This window comes from Euphorbia lathyris, chromosome 2, assembly GCF_963576675.1.
Source record: "Euphorbia lathyris chromosome 2, ddEupLath1.1, whole genome shotgun sequence".
Taxonomy (NCBI): Eukaryota; Viridiplantae; Streptophyta; class Magnoliopsida; order Malpighiales; family Euphorbiaceae; genus Euphorbia; species Euphorbia lathyris.
The window spans coordinates 17162377-17178958 of record NC_088911.1 but is presented as its reverse complement, the minus strand read 5'-3'; the positions used below and the strand labels follow the sequence as shown (position 1 = coordinate 17178958).

At 35.4% G+C, this 16582-nt stretch overlaps 1 protein-coding gene across 6 annotated transcripts; it reads left to right on the top strand.

Annotated features, from left to right (window-relative positions):
- Nucleotides 1-7119: 7119 nt before the first annotated feature.
- On the top strand, nucleotides 7120-16451 carry LOC136216979 (SKP1-like protein 21). 6 transcript variants are annotated; one of them, XM_066003534.1, is made up of 10 exons: nucleotides 7120-7463; nucleotides 10451-10680; nucleotides 12510-12734; nucleotides 12856-13047; nucleotides 13126-13236; nucleotides 13346-13424; nucleotides 13636-13736; nucleotides 13818-13981; nucleotides 14695-14786; nucleotides 15935-16451. In XM_066003534.1, exons 2-10 carry the CDS (start codon nucleotides 10645-10647, stop codon nucleotides 15949-15951), a joined length of 1017 nt encoding a protein of 338 aa, XP_065859606.1. In that variant the 5' UTR covers nucleotides 7120-7463; nucleotides 10451-10644; the 3' UTR covers nucleotides 15952-16451. The 6 variants fall into 6 exon arrangements, with proteins under 6 accessions (XP_065859606.1, XP_065859605.1, XP_065859601.1 ...); XM_066003533.1 differs by having other exon boundaries at nucleotides 15932-16451; XM_066003529.1 differs by having other exon boundaries at nucleotides 7122-7463; nucleotides 15929-16451.
- Nucleotides 16452-16582: the final 131 nt, after the last annotated feature.

Genomic DNA, 16582 nt, shown 5'->3' with positions numbered 1-16582 from the left:
GTGAATCCTTTTATGAAACACCACCAAGGAAATTCATATCATTGAGGGAGGTTTATGAAGCGGAGGAGTTTGCATTAATTATCCCAGATCCTACATCATATGAGGAGGCATAAAAAAAAGAATAGTGGAGAAGGGCAATGAAAGAAGAGATTATGTCTATAGAGAAGAATTCAACTTAGGACCTAACAAACTTGCCCGATGGAAAGAAAGCAATATGTGTGAAGTGGATATTCAAGATGAAGTTTCACGTTGATGGTAACATTCAGAAGTACAAGGCACGTCTTATCACCAAAGGATATTTACAACGACAAGGAATCGACTACGAGGAAACATTTTCACCTGTAGCTCAATTTGATATCGTACGGCACTTTCTAGCGTTGGCGGCTCAACTTAAATGGAAATGTATCCATTTGATGTAAAATCAGCATTTCTTAATGGTGATCTTGAAGATGATGTTTATGTCTCACAACTAGAAGGGTTGTCATTCATGATCAAGAAGATAAAGTGTACAAACTCAAAACGGCTTGTTATGGCCATAAACATGCTACAAGAGCATGGTACAACAAAATTGATGCGTTCTTTCATCAAAAGGGGTTTGAAAGAAGTCTAGATGAGCCAACTCTTTATTTGAAGAAGCAAGGAGGTACTGATTTATAATAATGTGCTTATATGTAGATGATATAATCTACATGAGGTCAAATTCAAAGCTTGTGGAGGAATTCAAGTCTAACATGATGAGCACCTTTGAAATGACAGACTTGGGACTGCTACATTATTTTCTTGGATTGGAGATTCAATAAGACGAATCTGGTGTGTTTGTTTCACAAAAGAAATATGCAATTGACCTATTGAAAAAGTTCAACATGAAAATTTGCAAGATGGTAGTTACCCCAATGAATAAGAACGAAAAATTGGAGCAAGAAGATGGAGAAGAAGCAACAAATCAGAGAATTTAGAAGTTTGGTAGGTGGATTGATATATTTAACTCATACAAGGCCTGCCATTTTTTCTTCTGTTGGTGTTGTGTCAAGATTCATGAGCAATCCATCAAAGCTACACTATGGAGCAACAAAGCGGGTCTTAAGGTATATTGCAGGCACAACTAATTATGGAATTTGGTACACTCATGTATCCAATTTCAAATTGGTTGGATTTACAGATAGTGATTGGGCATCTTCACAAAATGATAGGAAACGCACATCTGGAAATATGTTTGGACTTGGATCTGGCGCAATTACTTGGTGTTCTATGGAACAACCAATAACAACCTTATCAACTGCAAAAGTAGAGTATGTTGTAGCCATTATAGCAGCCTATCAGTGTGTTTGGTTTAGAAGAATGTTATGTGATTTTAATCAATGTTATCAGAACCGGACCAAACCAGATTTATAATTGAGTCACAGGTCACTTGGTCGGATAGGATGGCTCAGATTGGTCGGACCGGATGATGTAATAAATAAATAATATTTATATATAATTAATTTAAAACTTATTTCTATTTAGTGGAATAATCTAATGAATGTGAGTGATATAATAAGTGACATATTTTCCTAATGCACTTTATATATATATATAAAAAAAAAAAAAAACTAACGCACAAGTGTTGTTTGGTCCTTTAAAATTATTTAGGCCAATAGAACTAGCCCATGAGTCTTATAAGTGTAGAAACCCTAAATTTAATCCTTATAAATTATAACCTCATCCACTTTATCTACTTCATCTGCTTTGCTTCCGCCTCTCACTTTCTCTCTCTGCTATTTCTTTTCTTTCCTTTTTGAAGCCACTCTCTCTGCTATTTCAAAGAGCAAATTAATTTTTTTTATTATTATTGTTTAGTTAAAAGCAAGCTAGAGTCTCTTCTATGTATGATCTTTTCACTTACTTCTTCGGAAACCAACATTACTCGCCGGAATCTGATTTTTTTCTAATTTTTCAGGCCCTTCTCATGATTATTGTTTATAGATTTTTTTAACCAATCATACTAAATCGGAATTGTACCGGTTCCCGGTTTGACCTCCGGTTCATACCGGGTTTTTCAAGGTCCATCAAACCAGTCAAACTCGGACCAGATTTCTTACCGGTTTCCGGTCCAGTCCGGTCCGAGCTTGATAACATTGATTTTAATCATAAATAACAAGAAGGGACTACACTTTATTGTGATAATGTTTCAGCAATTGCAATAGCAAAAAATCGAACATTTCATAACAACACAAAACACATTGAGCTGAGATTTCATTTCATTCGGGAGCTGGTGGTGAAAAGAGAAATTATTTTGAATTTTTGTTCAACTGATGTTCAAGTTACAAATATATTCACCAAAGCTCTGTCAAGTCAAAGGCATGCTTTTATTAGAAGCTTCCTTAGTGTATATGATTTTGAATCAATGGGGAGTGTTGGAGAATTGATTCAAAATCTGTTGGAAGAAAATGATGCAGAAATTACTGATAATTAGTTGCTAGAATCTCTGAGTATCTGTTAGCTATTTTTTAGGAGTTAAATTATTGTTGAATAAATATCTGCAGCTGATCTTTTTCTTTTTCTGTTTTATCCAAGCCTATAAATTGGGCATTATTATCATTCATCAATCAAGTGAAAAATACACTTCATTGGTCCACCACGTTATAGTTCATTTTCTATGTTTCCTTTTAAATTGCATTAGCAATCTTTCCTTTCTAAAAACAACAAACAACCAGGACAGAGTTATCAGTGAAATCACTGTTGATGACTATGGTCCCTAGATGACATTCCAAGAAGTCGACCCAGTCGTAGTAAACACGTGCCTTCGAATGCTGACAAAAAAATCATTGATCAAGCTTCTATTAATAGGACGATCAATATTGTTAATGCAATGCTCCCTGAACTTGCAAGGAGTCAATTGCCGACTAGAGAAGAGTAGGAGGAAGGGGAGCTTGATAATCACAAAGGGAATGATCTTGGTTAAACATTCTCTATGATATGGAGGAAGATGTTCAAATAGTTGCCCCAAAAGAGGATGTCATAAATTGAATAGTTAAAGTTGATGGATCTGTAACAATGAAAGGAGGAATGCCGAGAGCATGAAATATGCTCCCGGATAAAGACTTTGTTTCTAGGAATCATCACATCTCTAACCTAGGAGAGAAGTCTAAGTCTTCTATGACAAGTCCTAAAAAGTCGGGTAGTTCTGACAGAAACAAAAGTTATGATAAAAAAAGTTTAAAAAAATCATGTCAACGTCTCTTCTTCAGGCAAGTTGGGCATTGGCCCAAATATTCTCTCTAACTCTCCATCCCTCTCTCTCCAATTATTTTTATGGATTGTTTATTTTGGAATGTTTGAGGTGTGGCGAACATGAATACTCGTTTACACCTAAAAAACATGCTTCAACTTTATAAGTCTATGATTTTTCTTTGTTGGAAATGAAAAGTTAATGGCAGTGTGGTTGATCATATTGTTGGCAGATTTAGAGATTGGTAGTGTGTCAGGTCTAAACTTAAGTTCGGTCAGAAGGGATTTGGGTTTTTTAGTGTGATCCTTTGGTGTAGATCAAGGTCCTCTAGATTCATCATCGGTTTTTTCACTATGAGGTTTATCAAAATGGGAAATTTGCTTACTTGCTTTATGTTGTCTATAATTCTCCCTGCCTTTCAAAAAGGAATATTTTGTGGGATAATTTGATCATGCTTAGTCGTAGAATTTCAGTCTCATGGCTTATTATGGGGGATTTCAATGACATTGGAAACCTTAAGAATCAAATAGGATGGAGTACTCATTATAATAGCAGGGCTATTCACCATAAAGCATTGATGGATGATTACAGGGTCATTGTCTTTGGATTTTCCGGGGCTAGATACACCAGGCATAGAAGTTTCCTATCAGTTTTTTTAGACAAGGTTTGTGTTAATATGTGTAGCAGAAAGTCAAAAGCCTCGGTTATCAACTTTATGTCAGTATATCTTCAATGTATTTGCAAGGACATATACTGTTAATATTATGAATTAGGCCCTCCTTGTGCTTATTCCAAAAGTCTTGAATCTAGTTTTTCTACTCCAATTCGGACCTATTAGTTTGTGCAACATTGTGAACAAATTAACTACTAAAATTATTTTTAACAAAGTTTAAATCTTTCTTCCTGATATTGTAGATGCTAACTAGTTTAATTTTGTTTGTGGCAAGCAAATTATTGACAATATTGTGATTGCTCAAAGGACCTGGAAGTTGAATACAGATGGTTCTTGCCATGCAGAGTCTAGGGGTATTTTTATAAGTGGTGTTATTAATTAAAGAGATGGAAAGTTTAATTCATCACATTGGTAAAGACAACTCGTTTGAGGCGGAGTTGTGTGTGTCTTCTTAGGTTTACGTTTGGCCTTGGAGAATTAGCTGAAGAATATTATTATAGAGTCAAATTATTACGAGGTCATGAATTTTATTAAGAATGATTGGCATGCCTATCATCCCACTCGCTCTTTAATCTATAATATTCAGTGATTGTTGAACAATTTGGAGGCTACTAATGTGGTTCATATCCACAAGAAGAAGAAGAATCGTTGTGCATACTATTTAGTGTCTCTAATCTTTGGTTTTCCTATCAGGTTATCCCAAACACCAGTTACTTTCGGTTTATGAAAAAGAGCTCCTAGCAGTGGTCCATGCAGTCAATGGGGCCATTATGTGGCTCACATGCGATTTCTCATTAAGAAGGATCATAAAAGTCTCAAGTTTCTACTAGAGCAAAGAACTACCATAAGTCATCAACAAAAGTACATTGCAAAGTTGTTTAGCTACGATTTTGAGATCTGTTATAAACAGGGCAAGGAGAATGTTGCAGCATACTCTCTTTCAAGATTACCAGCAACAGAGTTAGTCGTTTTGACTATATCAACTTCGGTCAATAGTCTACTTCCAGAGGTGGAGCTTAGTTGGTCACAAGATCCTAAATTAAAGGCTTTAATTGAAGAACTTCAAACTAACCAACCCATGGCAGGTTCTTACACTTGACAAGATTCAATGCTTAGAAGAAAGGGTAGATGTTAAAGGACCACAAAGAACTCAAACTCAAATTACTTCAATTGGTACACGACTCTTCGTTAGGAGGACATTTTAGGGTCCAAGCTACATATAAGAGGTCACAACAACTCTTTTATTGGAAAAGGATGGAGAAAGACGTGAGGAACCATGTAAGGGAATGTATAGTTTTCCAAACTTGTAAGTATGAGACAACTGTTGATATAGCTCAGTTATTTCTTTATAACATATTTAAGTTGCATGGATTACCCGCTACAATTGTGTCTGGTAGAGAGCCAATATTTGTTAGTACCTTTTGGTCTGAAATCTTTAAATTGCAGGGTTGAGCTACTTAAATCTACCGAACATCACCCTCAAACAGATGGTTAGTCTGAGGTTGTTAATAGATGCCTAGAAACCTATATGCATTGTATAACTCATGAGAATCCTAAGTTATGGGTGAATTGGTTGTCTTTGGCTTAATGGTGGTATATGGGCTATCTCCTCCAATTCATATTCCTTACTATCCTGGTGATTCCAAAATTGAGTAAGTGGATCTACTCCTCAGAGATAGGGAGTTAGTTTTGCAAGTTATGAAATTTCAGTTGCGCAAGGCTTAGAACAAGATGAAACATGAGGCAAATTCTCATAAAAGGGTGAGGCAATTTAGCATTGGAGTTTTTGTCTATGTCAAGTTGCAGCCCTATAGACAGCAGTCTGCGACTTAGCGCCCAAACTACAAGCTTTCACGCCTCTATTATGGCCCCTACAAAGTCGATGATAAAATTATGCTGCTTATAAACTGCAACTTCCAATAGGATCAATAATCTACCTTGTTTTCCATGTATCATAGTTGAAGAAGAAGGTGTCAGACCGAAATGTCATTTCTATTGAGTTACCAGGCATTACAATTCAACTCCCTGTTCTAGTTGCAATCTTAGACAAAAGTATGGTGAAGAGAGGCAACGAGACTGTCACAAAGGTCTTAGTTCAATGGGTGAATCAAGATCCAGCGGAGGCTACATGAGAATTCACTTTTGACATGGAGAAGAGGTTCCCAGACTTCAACCTTGAGGACAAGGTTCCTTAAGGGGAGTGAGTTGATGTGTGAATAAATTAGGCAATTGTCGTTTTATCATTTATTGATGTGTTTTGTTTGTTAGCAAAAATAACACGTGCAATTTCCCCCCAAATCTGCTTGCACAATATCCACTGTACAAAGGTTATATATACTTTCTATTATGTTCCCATGAATTATCAATGGTCTCTCGATTAAGAAAGAAAAAGTATTTTTTTGTTAATAAGTAGACATGTTCATGGGTTGGGCCGAGCTTAATCGGGCTTAGCAATAATATCATTTGTTCAGGCCCAAATTAGCCCATAACTTTCAAAGTACGGGCTCGAGCCAAAAATACAAATCCCAAGCCCAGCCCAGTCCGTCCACAATGTTTCAAATTCTATAAGAAAATAAAATGGATAAAGTTTGAATTTTTTTTTCTATTCTACTAATAAACCAACATCGGACTACTTTAAATAACAAAATTCCTGGAAATAGCTAATCCTAAATGCATTTTTTATAAATTTATAAATACAAACTAATCAACAAATAATCCACAATATGAAATACAATTAATAAATGGTACTGTTTTTTTATAAACTACAAATAGTATATTAATTGAAATTGTACAGCTAAAGTTTTATAATTTTATTTTATATTTGAAAATGTTACCTATTTTATATTTAAGAAACTGAAAAAATCTATTTTTAGAATATAAAGTTTTTTTTTATTTGAATATAAAGTTTATTAAACTATAAAGCGGACCGGGCTGTGCTTGGGTTTTAAGCCAATCTACTTTATATTCGGGTCTAAACGGGCTTGGACCGGACCAGATCTATTATGAAATATATATGTCCAAGCCTAGTCTCTGAAGAACGGACCTGAATAGGTTGGACGGACCAATGGACTTTTGAAAGGTCTATTAATAAGTAATAAAAAAAATTATAATTAGAATATATTTTAAAACTGCCAATTAATTTATTAAATAACATAATTTAATAACATAAAACTGCCAATGGACCAATGGACTTGATCGTGTTTTTTTTTTTTGTTCAAAAATAAAATAAAATAAATGTGTAGTTATTAACCAGGCGATGACGTAACCTCATTAACCTGTTGAGTAAAAGTGTGAGCGGCGGCGTTTCACCGGACACACTTCCCGACGACACCGACGCGGCGCTCACCTTCATTATCTTCTTTCCCAAACTCTCTTATTCATTTCCTTTTATCGTTGTTTTCCATTTCCATTGTTTTCCTTTAAATCTGAACATTTTACCCCCTCTCTCGTTTTATCCATACTTATGCTCTCGCGGGCAGCTGTCAAATCTGCAATTTTGAAGGCTTTTCTCAATTCGGAGTTCAGATGCTTTCAAGTACTTTCACCTTGTTCCGTTTCCTGCTTATTAGATCGATTGCGAAGGTAAAATTTTATCACAGCTGTTCTTAGTTTGTGCATTGAGTTGAATTGTTTAGTGTGCTTTTGGTTTCGATAGGTTTTAGAGCCTAAGGCCAGAAGATTTTTCTTTTATTTTTTTGGTTTACTCTATCTCATGTTTATTCATTCTTCTGCTTTCGCGGATGGCTGCCAAATCTTTAATCTAAAGACCTATTTCAATTTGGAGTCCAGCTGCTTCAAGAATGCTTTATCTTGCTCCACTTTTTGCTTATTAGATTGATTGTACATATAGAAAAAAATTTATAGCTCGTGCTTAAGACTTTAAGTTGAATTCTACTATTGTTCTTAACTGAGTTTAGTGTGCTTTTGGTTTCGATAGTTTTTAGAGCTTGGGAGGTTAATGGAGGTGAGAGTTAGAGGATGTAATGGAAGGAATAGAAAGTAATGGAAATGAAGGCTAAAAGTTAACCTTGTTTGGGAGTTTATGGAATGTAAACTAGAGTTAAAAGGTTGGCTCCCATTAAAAGGTTCCATTACTCCTGTTAACTCCCATTAACCTCCATTTACTGTCAAAAAGAAAAAAACTCGCAAACAAAGTTAATCTAATACATTACATTCCATTACTTCAATTAGCCTACTTCCAAACAAGGGCTAAGATTAGCTGATTTTTCTTTTCTTTTGTGGTTTATTCTATCTCATGTTTATCCATTCTTCTGCTCCCGCTGAGAGCTTCCAAGTCTGAATTTGGAGGCACTGCGCCATTTTGCCAGGTGCTTTCATGAATGCTTTCTCCTTGTTCCATTTTGTAATGTTAATCATAGCTATGCATTAGTTTGTGCAGAGTTGAATTCTTCTATTGTTCTTAACTCAATTTAGTCTGCTTTTGCTTTCGATATAGGAGCCTAAGATTAGAGAGTTTTTCTTTTCCTTTTTGGTTTACACGGTTTCAGTCTTAGATAGATGCAACTGTGACGAGTTCTGAAAAGAATAAGTTCTGGCTAGTTGGATGGTGAAGCTTGCAGCAGAACAAATGCTGATTCATTTAACTAGAGGCAGTTTTATAGGCTTGTAATCAAGAAACTTCTATCCTCTCCCTATCATAGTTTCTTATCCTCTTGACAAAAAAAAAACTTTGTTATGAGTAAAAGTGATTGTAAGTAGACAATTCAAAGATGGATGAATATGGTGATGGCTGAACCAGAACTGGTTTGGAAGCTTAAATGGGATATGATTTGGGCAACATGAATTTGCCCATGTTGGTTCTTTTTATATATGAAGGTGAAAATTTCTGAGATCTACAATTCAATGTTAATTAGTTTAGTGGCATGTGTTTTGCATAAATGGCTGGCAAATCAAAAGTCCAACCTGGATATTGTATCTTTCCAAACTCTTTACTAGGTTGAGCAAGCAGATAGAGAGAGCTGGAAAACTGAGACTGATCGTTATGAAAAATGTACTTTTGCTCTTAAAGAAGCATAATTTATCTTAATGTAAGATAGAATTATTCCTTTGTTTCCTTAGTATTAGTAACTTTGAAGTGAAAATAGAGTTCTACATGTGTTTCTTCATTGCAAATATCTTGGATTACCTGTATGCATCTTGAACACGAAGTAATTGAATTATTATACTACGGATGGTTCATTAACCTACTTCCAAACAAGGGCTAAGATTAGCTGATCTTTCTTTTCTTTTGTGGTTTATTCTATCTCATGTTTATCCATTCTTCTGCTCCCGCCGAGAGCTTCCAAGTCTGAATTTGGAGGCACTGCGCCATTTTGCCAGGTGCTTTCATGAATGCTTCCTCCTTGTTCCATTTTGTGATGTTTATCATAGCTGTGCATTAGCTTGTGCAGAGTTGAATTCTTCTGTTGTTCTTAACACAATTTAGTGTGCTTTTGTTTTCGATGGTAATAGGAGCCTAAGATTAGAGAGTTTTTCTTTTCCTTTTTGGTTTACACGGTTTCAATCTAGGGTCATGCTTTCTATAATTTAGTGCCAGATATCTGCGTGACTGAGCTATAGATACTGAGATTGATTACAAGTTAACAGAAAATGAAGTCTTAGATAGATGCAACTGTGACGAGTTATGAAAAGAATAAGTTCTGGCTAGTTGGGATGGTGAATCTTGCAGCAGAACAAATGCTGATTCATTTAATTAGAGGCATTTTTATGGTCTAGTAATCAAGAAACTTCTATCCTCTCCCTATCATAGTTTCTTATCCTCTTGGCAAAAAAACTTTGTTATGAGTAAAAGTGATTGCAAGTAGACAATTCAAAGATGGATGAATATGGTGATGATGGCTGAACCAGAATTTCTAACTGGTTTGGAAGCTTAAATGGGATATGATTTGGGCAACATGAATTTGCACATGTTGGTTCTTTTTATATATGAAGGTGATAATTTCTGAGATCTACAATTCAATGTTAATTAGTTTAGTGGCATGTGTTTTGCATAAATGGCTGGCAAATCAAAAGTCCAACCTGGATATTGTATCTTTCCAAACTCTTTACTAGGTTGAGCAAGCAGATAGAGAGAGCTGGAAAACTGAGACTGATCATTATGAAAAATGTACTTTTGCTCTTAAAGAAGCATAATTTATCTTTATGTAAGATAGAATTATTCCTTTGTTATAGAATTATTCCTTTGTTTCCTTAGAATTAGTAACTTTGAAGTGAAAATAGAGATCTACACGTGTTTCTTCATTGCAAATATCTTGGACTACCCTTATGCATCTTGAACACGAAGTAATTGAATTATTATACTACGGATGGTTCATTAGCCTGTAAGCCAGAAAATTTATCGTATTTGTTGACCTAGACCTATATAATTTTTTTTTTCCTTTCTTGAGTCATTTTCTATTGTTAGCTTAGTTAATTATATTTTAATGTCTTTGAACTTGTGGAACTTCTGGGATCAAAACTCATGAGGAAATATTTTTGTGCAATATTTCATCAGTTGGAGCCTCTGTGATTAACATGTTGCATTCTAACTCTTGTACACTACTTTGAAGGTTCAACTTGGAGAACATTTATTGGCAACTGCTTTGGACATGAAAGCAGAAGTCTTCTGATCGGGGTTTATGTCAATTTGAGGATCTCCATATTGCAACAGAAACACATAAAATTTACACCAAACTTGGCATCTTAAACTCCTTCAAAGAATATATCATTGGACATATTTCTTGGGGTTCCATAATTTGATCAAATGTCAGAAGTTGATATGGCAGTCATTAAACCTGAGGTTTGCTTCTTTGGCAGTTCCATGATGTGTTAATTTGTATTAATGGTTGATGATCACTTTCGTTCTACAAATCCCTGGTATTGTGCTATGGGTTGATTTTATTGTTCTATTCTCCGCTGACATTTGGGCACTTGCAACATCAACCTTCTCCTGCCAGTGTTAGTTGCTTGACAAATTGTGTCCATATTTGCATACCCCTGTTAGGGTTGCCATTTATCTGCCCATGATGTCTTTTTCAATTTTGCTTGGGGGTCAGGTAGAACCAAATAAAGACAACCAATATGTGGACCTGTTATAGCTGAGGGACAATGATATGCATAGTATGTCTGTATCTTATAAGGAGGAGATAAATCAGTTTGATTTCGTCATCACCAAATTCCCTTAGCATTTTTTAATTCTATGTCTGTAGTGTCTGTTAAGCATAATAGAAAGAATGAAGCTGATTTCTGGGTGTGTGTTGAAATATACCCAAGAGACCCACGCTCTTCACGATACAGAACCTGGGAAATACTACCCAGAAGATACAAACCAAAAAAAAAAAAAAAATCAGAGAAACTAAAGCTATGATACCATGTAATCTGTATTTGGTATTTCTGTATGTTTTATCTTACATGAGGATACATATATATATATATACAGATTTAGTATACTGAACACCCTAGAGTCAAAGAGATAAGTCTATCCTATAAGCAGCCCATATCTACCCTACAAGCAGCCTAAAAGTCTTGTAGCAGCCATTATCAGTCTACACCATACCATTACAAAACTGAAACAAATGGTCATTATAAAATTTAAGATGCCATTCTATGCTTTTGAATTATGCATCATATGATGCAATTCTAGATACTTCCTTTTATTGGATCCTCAATGGTGATCACCTACCTGACCTAGTCATACCAAAAAAGCAACTGTCATTCTACGCCTGAACAAATTGACATACACATTTTTGGGGTATCCTAGTTAAGTTAACGATGGTTTTAGAGTCTTCTTAAGAGGCTGTAAGACCAAAAAATTTGCTATTAAAGGTTGATGTCTTTAATTGTGCAATATAATATCTCATATTAGTAGTTGTACATTGAGCCTCTTGGAATTGTGTGTAACCGAGCCGAACCCTGGGTAGGCTCGGTATTGGCTCGTTAATATCTCGAGCCGAGCCCTCTCGAATCGAGCTTTGGCCGAGCCGAGTTTTGACCGAATCTGACCGAGCTGTGATCGAGCTTTAACCAAATTCATCATACATGCATAAAATAAGTAGCATAAAAAATAGAAAAGCCTTATAACATACTCCATATGAGTTTAAAATATTTATAAAGAAAATTAATCATGTTATTGATCGGAAAACACAAGCTCTGACGTATATATTAAAGTTTGTAATGTATTTTATTCCTTATCAAAACCTAATGTCTAGCTAAAAACTCAAATGTCTAAGCTTTTTTGTGTCATTTCTTTTATGGGTTAAATCTTATTTGAGTTGTGAATTGTGATGAAAACTAATAATAACCAATGAAATATATATCAAATATATATATATATATATATATATATATATAATGAAATATATATAGTAATTAAAAACAATCGAGCCTGCTCGCGAGCTTTCGAGACGAACCAGAGGAAGCTTAGACTCAGCTCGTTAGTGCTCGAGCCGATCCCGAACTCGAGTCGAGTCCTATCGAGCTTTGATCGAGCTTTCACCGAGCCGAACTCGAATAGTTTGCGAACTACCAAGACTCGTTTGCACCCCTCATGCTCTTTTGATGGCTTGATTGTTTTCTATTTTAACATCAGGATTGCTCTCCCGTTAAGTTCCTTTTTACATGGATTTTCAGATGATGAAATCATATATTTGGCTCGAGACTGCTGATGGTTCAATTCAGCAAGTGGAACAAGAGGTTGCCATGTTCTGTCCCTTGATAGGTCATGAAATAATACAAAAAGGCCGTGGATCATCCAAGAACAATTCTATATCTCTTCCACAACGGGTGAATCCAGCCATGTTGAGCCTGATTCTTGATTATTGCAGGTTCCATCAAGTACCAGGTCGCTCTAACAAGGTGTCTTTGCATTTCTTAGTTGATTTTCTGTGTGTTGGCTTTACATGCTCTTCTTGCATGTGCAAGTCTATATATGAACGTTAATTCAACTTAGAGAACGTTTTTTCAACTATTTTCATAGGAGCACAAGTCTTATGATGAAAAATTCATTAGAATGGATACAAAGAGACTCTGTGAGTTGACATCTGCTGCCGACAGTCTCCAGCTGAAGCCTTTAGTTGATCTCACTAGTCGTGCACTTGCAAGAGTTATTGAAGGAAAAACCCCTGAGGAGATACGAGAGATATTTCATTTACCTGATGATCTTACGGAGGTGTCTGATGCTCGCTTGGATGCACTATTCTATCTGTTTTGTTATTTAAAATACTAATATAGCATTCTGCTAATGTAGGAAGAAAAGTTAGAGCCTCTGAAGAACATGACTGATGATCCACGAATCCGACTTTTGAACAGACTGTATGCAAAGAAGAGGAAGGAGCTTAAAGAGAGACAAAAGCTAAAGGTGAAACATGGTGTAGCTGTTTTCTGTAGTTCAGTACCAAGGATGCTGACCTCTGGCTGCTAACCTTTAATACACAGTGAATTGTAATGAGACCTTCTGTGTGTTGTAGGATGCTGAGGCTGAAGAAGATCGTGTAGATGACCGTTCGGTTGATGACCTTTTGTCATTTATCAATGGGGGAAATGATGGTATGCTTTGCATTCCTTTCCTTGAATTTCATTTTTTAAATGTAAATAGGTGTGATTGTGACATTTGGTCATCTCTTGGAGTGAGGAACTAAAACAAATAGTATTGCTAATAGTGGTTCTATATATGATTCAGTATACTGACCCATAATTATGGAGAATGCCATATTAAACCTCTGAACTTTTTAGAGTTTGGGTTGATTGTTGTTCACAGATCCCAGAGAGATTAAAGCTTCAAAGAATAAGAAAAAACATAGAAAAAGAAGGGATCAGCAGAAGGGCACTTCTTTGAACGAGGTAATCGAAACACACAAGGTTTGACCTATTGCGTTGCCGCCTATTATTTTGTTGACAGTCGTAGTTCATGTTTGTATTGAATCTATTTATCTTATGTAGGAGTCAAATGGTCTAAATTCTTTATGCCATACTGCTGAAATTGATAGTAGTAGTGCGGCACCAAATTCGCATACAAAGGATGGCATTTGTACTCCTAGACCGGAGTTTGATGATGTTGAAGTTGATGATGAGATTGATCCAGCATTAAAAGAACAAATTGATAGGTGAGCATGAACTTGTCAGGTATTGAGTAATAATGTATTCACCATGCAGATATATGTTGATTTGTGATGGATTCAGCATAAAAGAAAATTTTGATAGGTGAGCATGAACCTGCCAGGTTTCGAGTAATAATTTATTCACCGTGGAGATATATGTTGATTTCTTCATAAATAAAAGTTGTATGGAGTGAAGAGTAGAGTTCTTCATTTTACCTGTATAAAACGGAAACGGTCATGCAGCAGTATATGTGCATATTTGAGTACTTTAACTACTGATTTCATTAGGAAGTTTTTTTTTAGCTGTTCATGATGGTTTGTCTGTGGATTCTATCAACTGAGACTTTGGGCTTTCTCTCTCCCCTGTTTTGTGGCATACTGAACCTTCATTGGAGGGGGATCTGAGGAGTTTTGCCAAAATTTTAGAATGCAACTTGAATCTCAGAAGTGCTCAAGCAAACTTGGAGACAGAAATTGCAATTATCACACATTCCTCTCTGGATTTTTTTTTTTTTTAAATAATTCTGTTGTAAATTTTATGCTGTAACTTAAGAGTTGTAACCTTTGGAGTTGTCATCCTTTTTGTTCTAGTTCTGTCGATATTGCCCAAACATTTCAAAAAATTGTCATTCTGACTTGGCGTTGATTTTAGATTTTAGTCAATTAGCCCGTAAAAGTCCTCAAACATTTTTTTTTTCCTTTTTTTTTTTTTTTTGCAGAGAGGTGGAAGATTTTGCTCGGATATTGAATGCAGATTGGCCCGAAAGAATGCAGGAGCTTCTATCTTTAGGTCAAGATAGAGGATTTGAAAGTATGTATCATCTTCCCTTGTAGTTTTAAAGTAGCTCGTGCCTAATAACCTTTCTTCCTTCTCTTTCTTTTAATCTCTTCCACTATCTGCCTCGTTTATTTGATACTACAAGAAGGTTCCTATCTACATGCTATATAAACTTTTGAGTTGTGGAATTGAAAGCTTGGATATCACTGTGTTCTATCAATTCTTTAATCCATCAATACTGCATGATTTGGATCACTTATAGTGTGCCGTATCCTACATCAGTGCCCCCTGAACTTGACCGATTAACTGCATGAACTTTAAGGATGTCTACATTGTCTAGTTAACCTCCTGAACTTACTTAAAGTGACTTGGTTAACCTCTTAGTGCTATGTGGATGAGTAAGAGGCAATTTGAGCAAGTTGAAAGATGTGTCACTTTAAGCAATTCAAGAGGGCACTTTAAGCAAGTTTAAGGAGTCAATAAGTTACTTTAAGTAAGTTCAACGGGCTAATGACACATCTTCAAATTCAACGACCAATTGCTTTTTTGGGTGAAATACAGCTTTTTTGGGACCAATCGCTCTAAAGATTAACAGAATATTTGGGGGTTTAAAAGTAAATATGTAATTTTTTTTTGTAACCTGAAAAGACACGTACAAAAGCAGTTTCCATAAGGGGTATGTATGTGCTTTTTTACATACCCCTTGCGGAAACTGCTTTTTGTGTGCTATTATGTTTGTTTTATTTCATTTACTATCAGAAAAGGTTCAGCAGTATGTTTTAACACTGTAAAAATACATTCATGACCTCCTGAAATATAGCGTTATTAACATCCCGTAAAACTTCATTTGTTGAACTTTAACAACATTACTGTAACATATAAATCTAAATAAACAAAAGTCCGTAAAAAAGAACATGTTTGACTATATCATTGATGTTTTTATTCATGTCACCATAAGTTATTGTCGAATAAATATTGTACCCTCATCAATTCATTAATTTTTATCTGATTTTTGTTGATTTAAACTTAATGAAATTTAGGGGTCATAATGTTAATAGCACCATGGTTCAGAGGCCATAAATATGCAATGTTAGCAGTTTTAACATCTCAAACCATTGAACCATCACCACTACATGCTTCAGTAACTTATGTAATGCTTTGTTTGGATTGGAAAGAAGCAGGTAGGGAGCCCAAATGATCCAACGGCCAGTAGCTGGCTGGAACAATTTTGACCACATACCACAGTTTTAATGGCTGGAACCAAAAAGAGTTGTTGTCGTCGTTCATGTGGATACAGAGTCGCAGTTTTGCTTTTTCAATTCTTTTCATCAGAAGAAATAAACAAGAGAAGGAAGAGTAATCCGACCACAGTCGAGACAAGCCGAAAGATGTGTTCAATTCCATCTGCCATGAGGTTCCATTGATTCATTATCCTGGGATACAGACATTGAAAACAGATGGTTGGCCGAGGCACTAATGGTTTTCATTAATTGGAATGACTTCTCTGTTGTATTCTTCTACATTAGTTATTTTTTCTTGTATCAGGCTTCTACAAAATACTTGAAAAGGGTAGTAATGTCATTACTTAATTATGTAAGCTTAGGATTAAACCTGTAAGATCAAAAATACACATTGTGCAACGGTTTTACAATTAGTCAAAAATGTGCCTGGAGCCTGTCGCACCTGGTTTCATGGTTTCATGAATTGTTCAAAATTTGAATGAAATTTATTAAAAACCATAAAAATTGATCCGGACAAAAATGGTATCTACAGCAGCCACTGTTAACTTTACTTTGTGGTATGCATCCTCAGTTTTCATGTTAACCAAA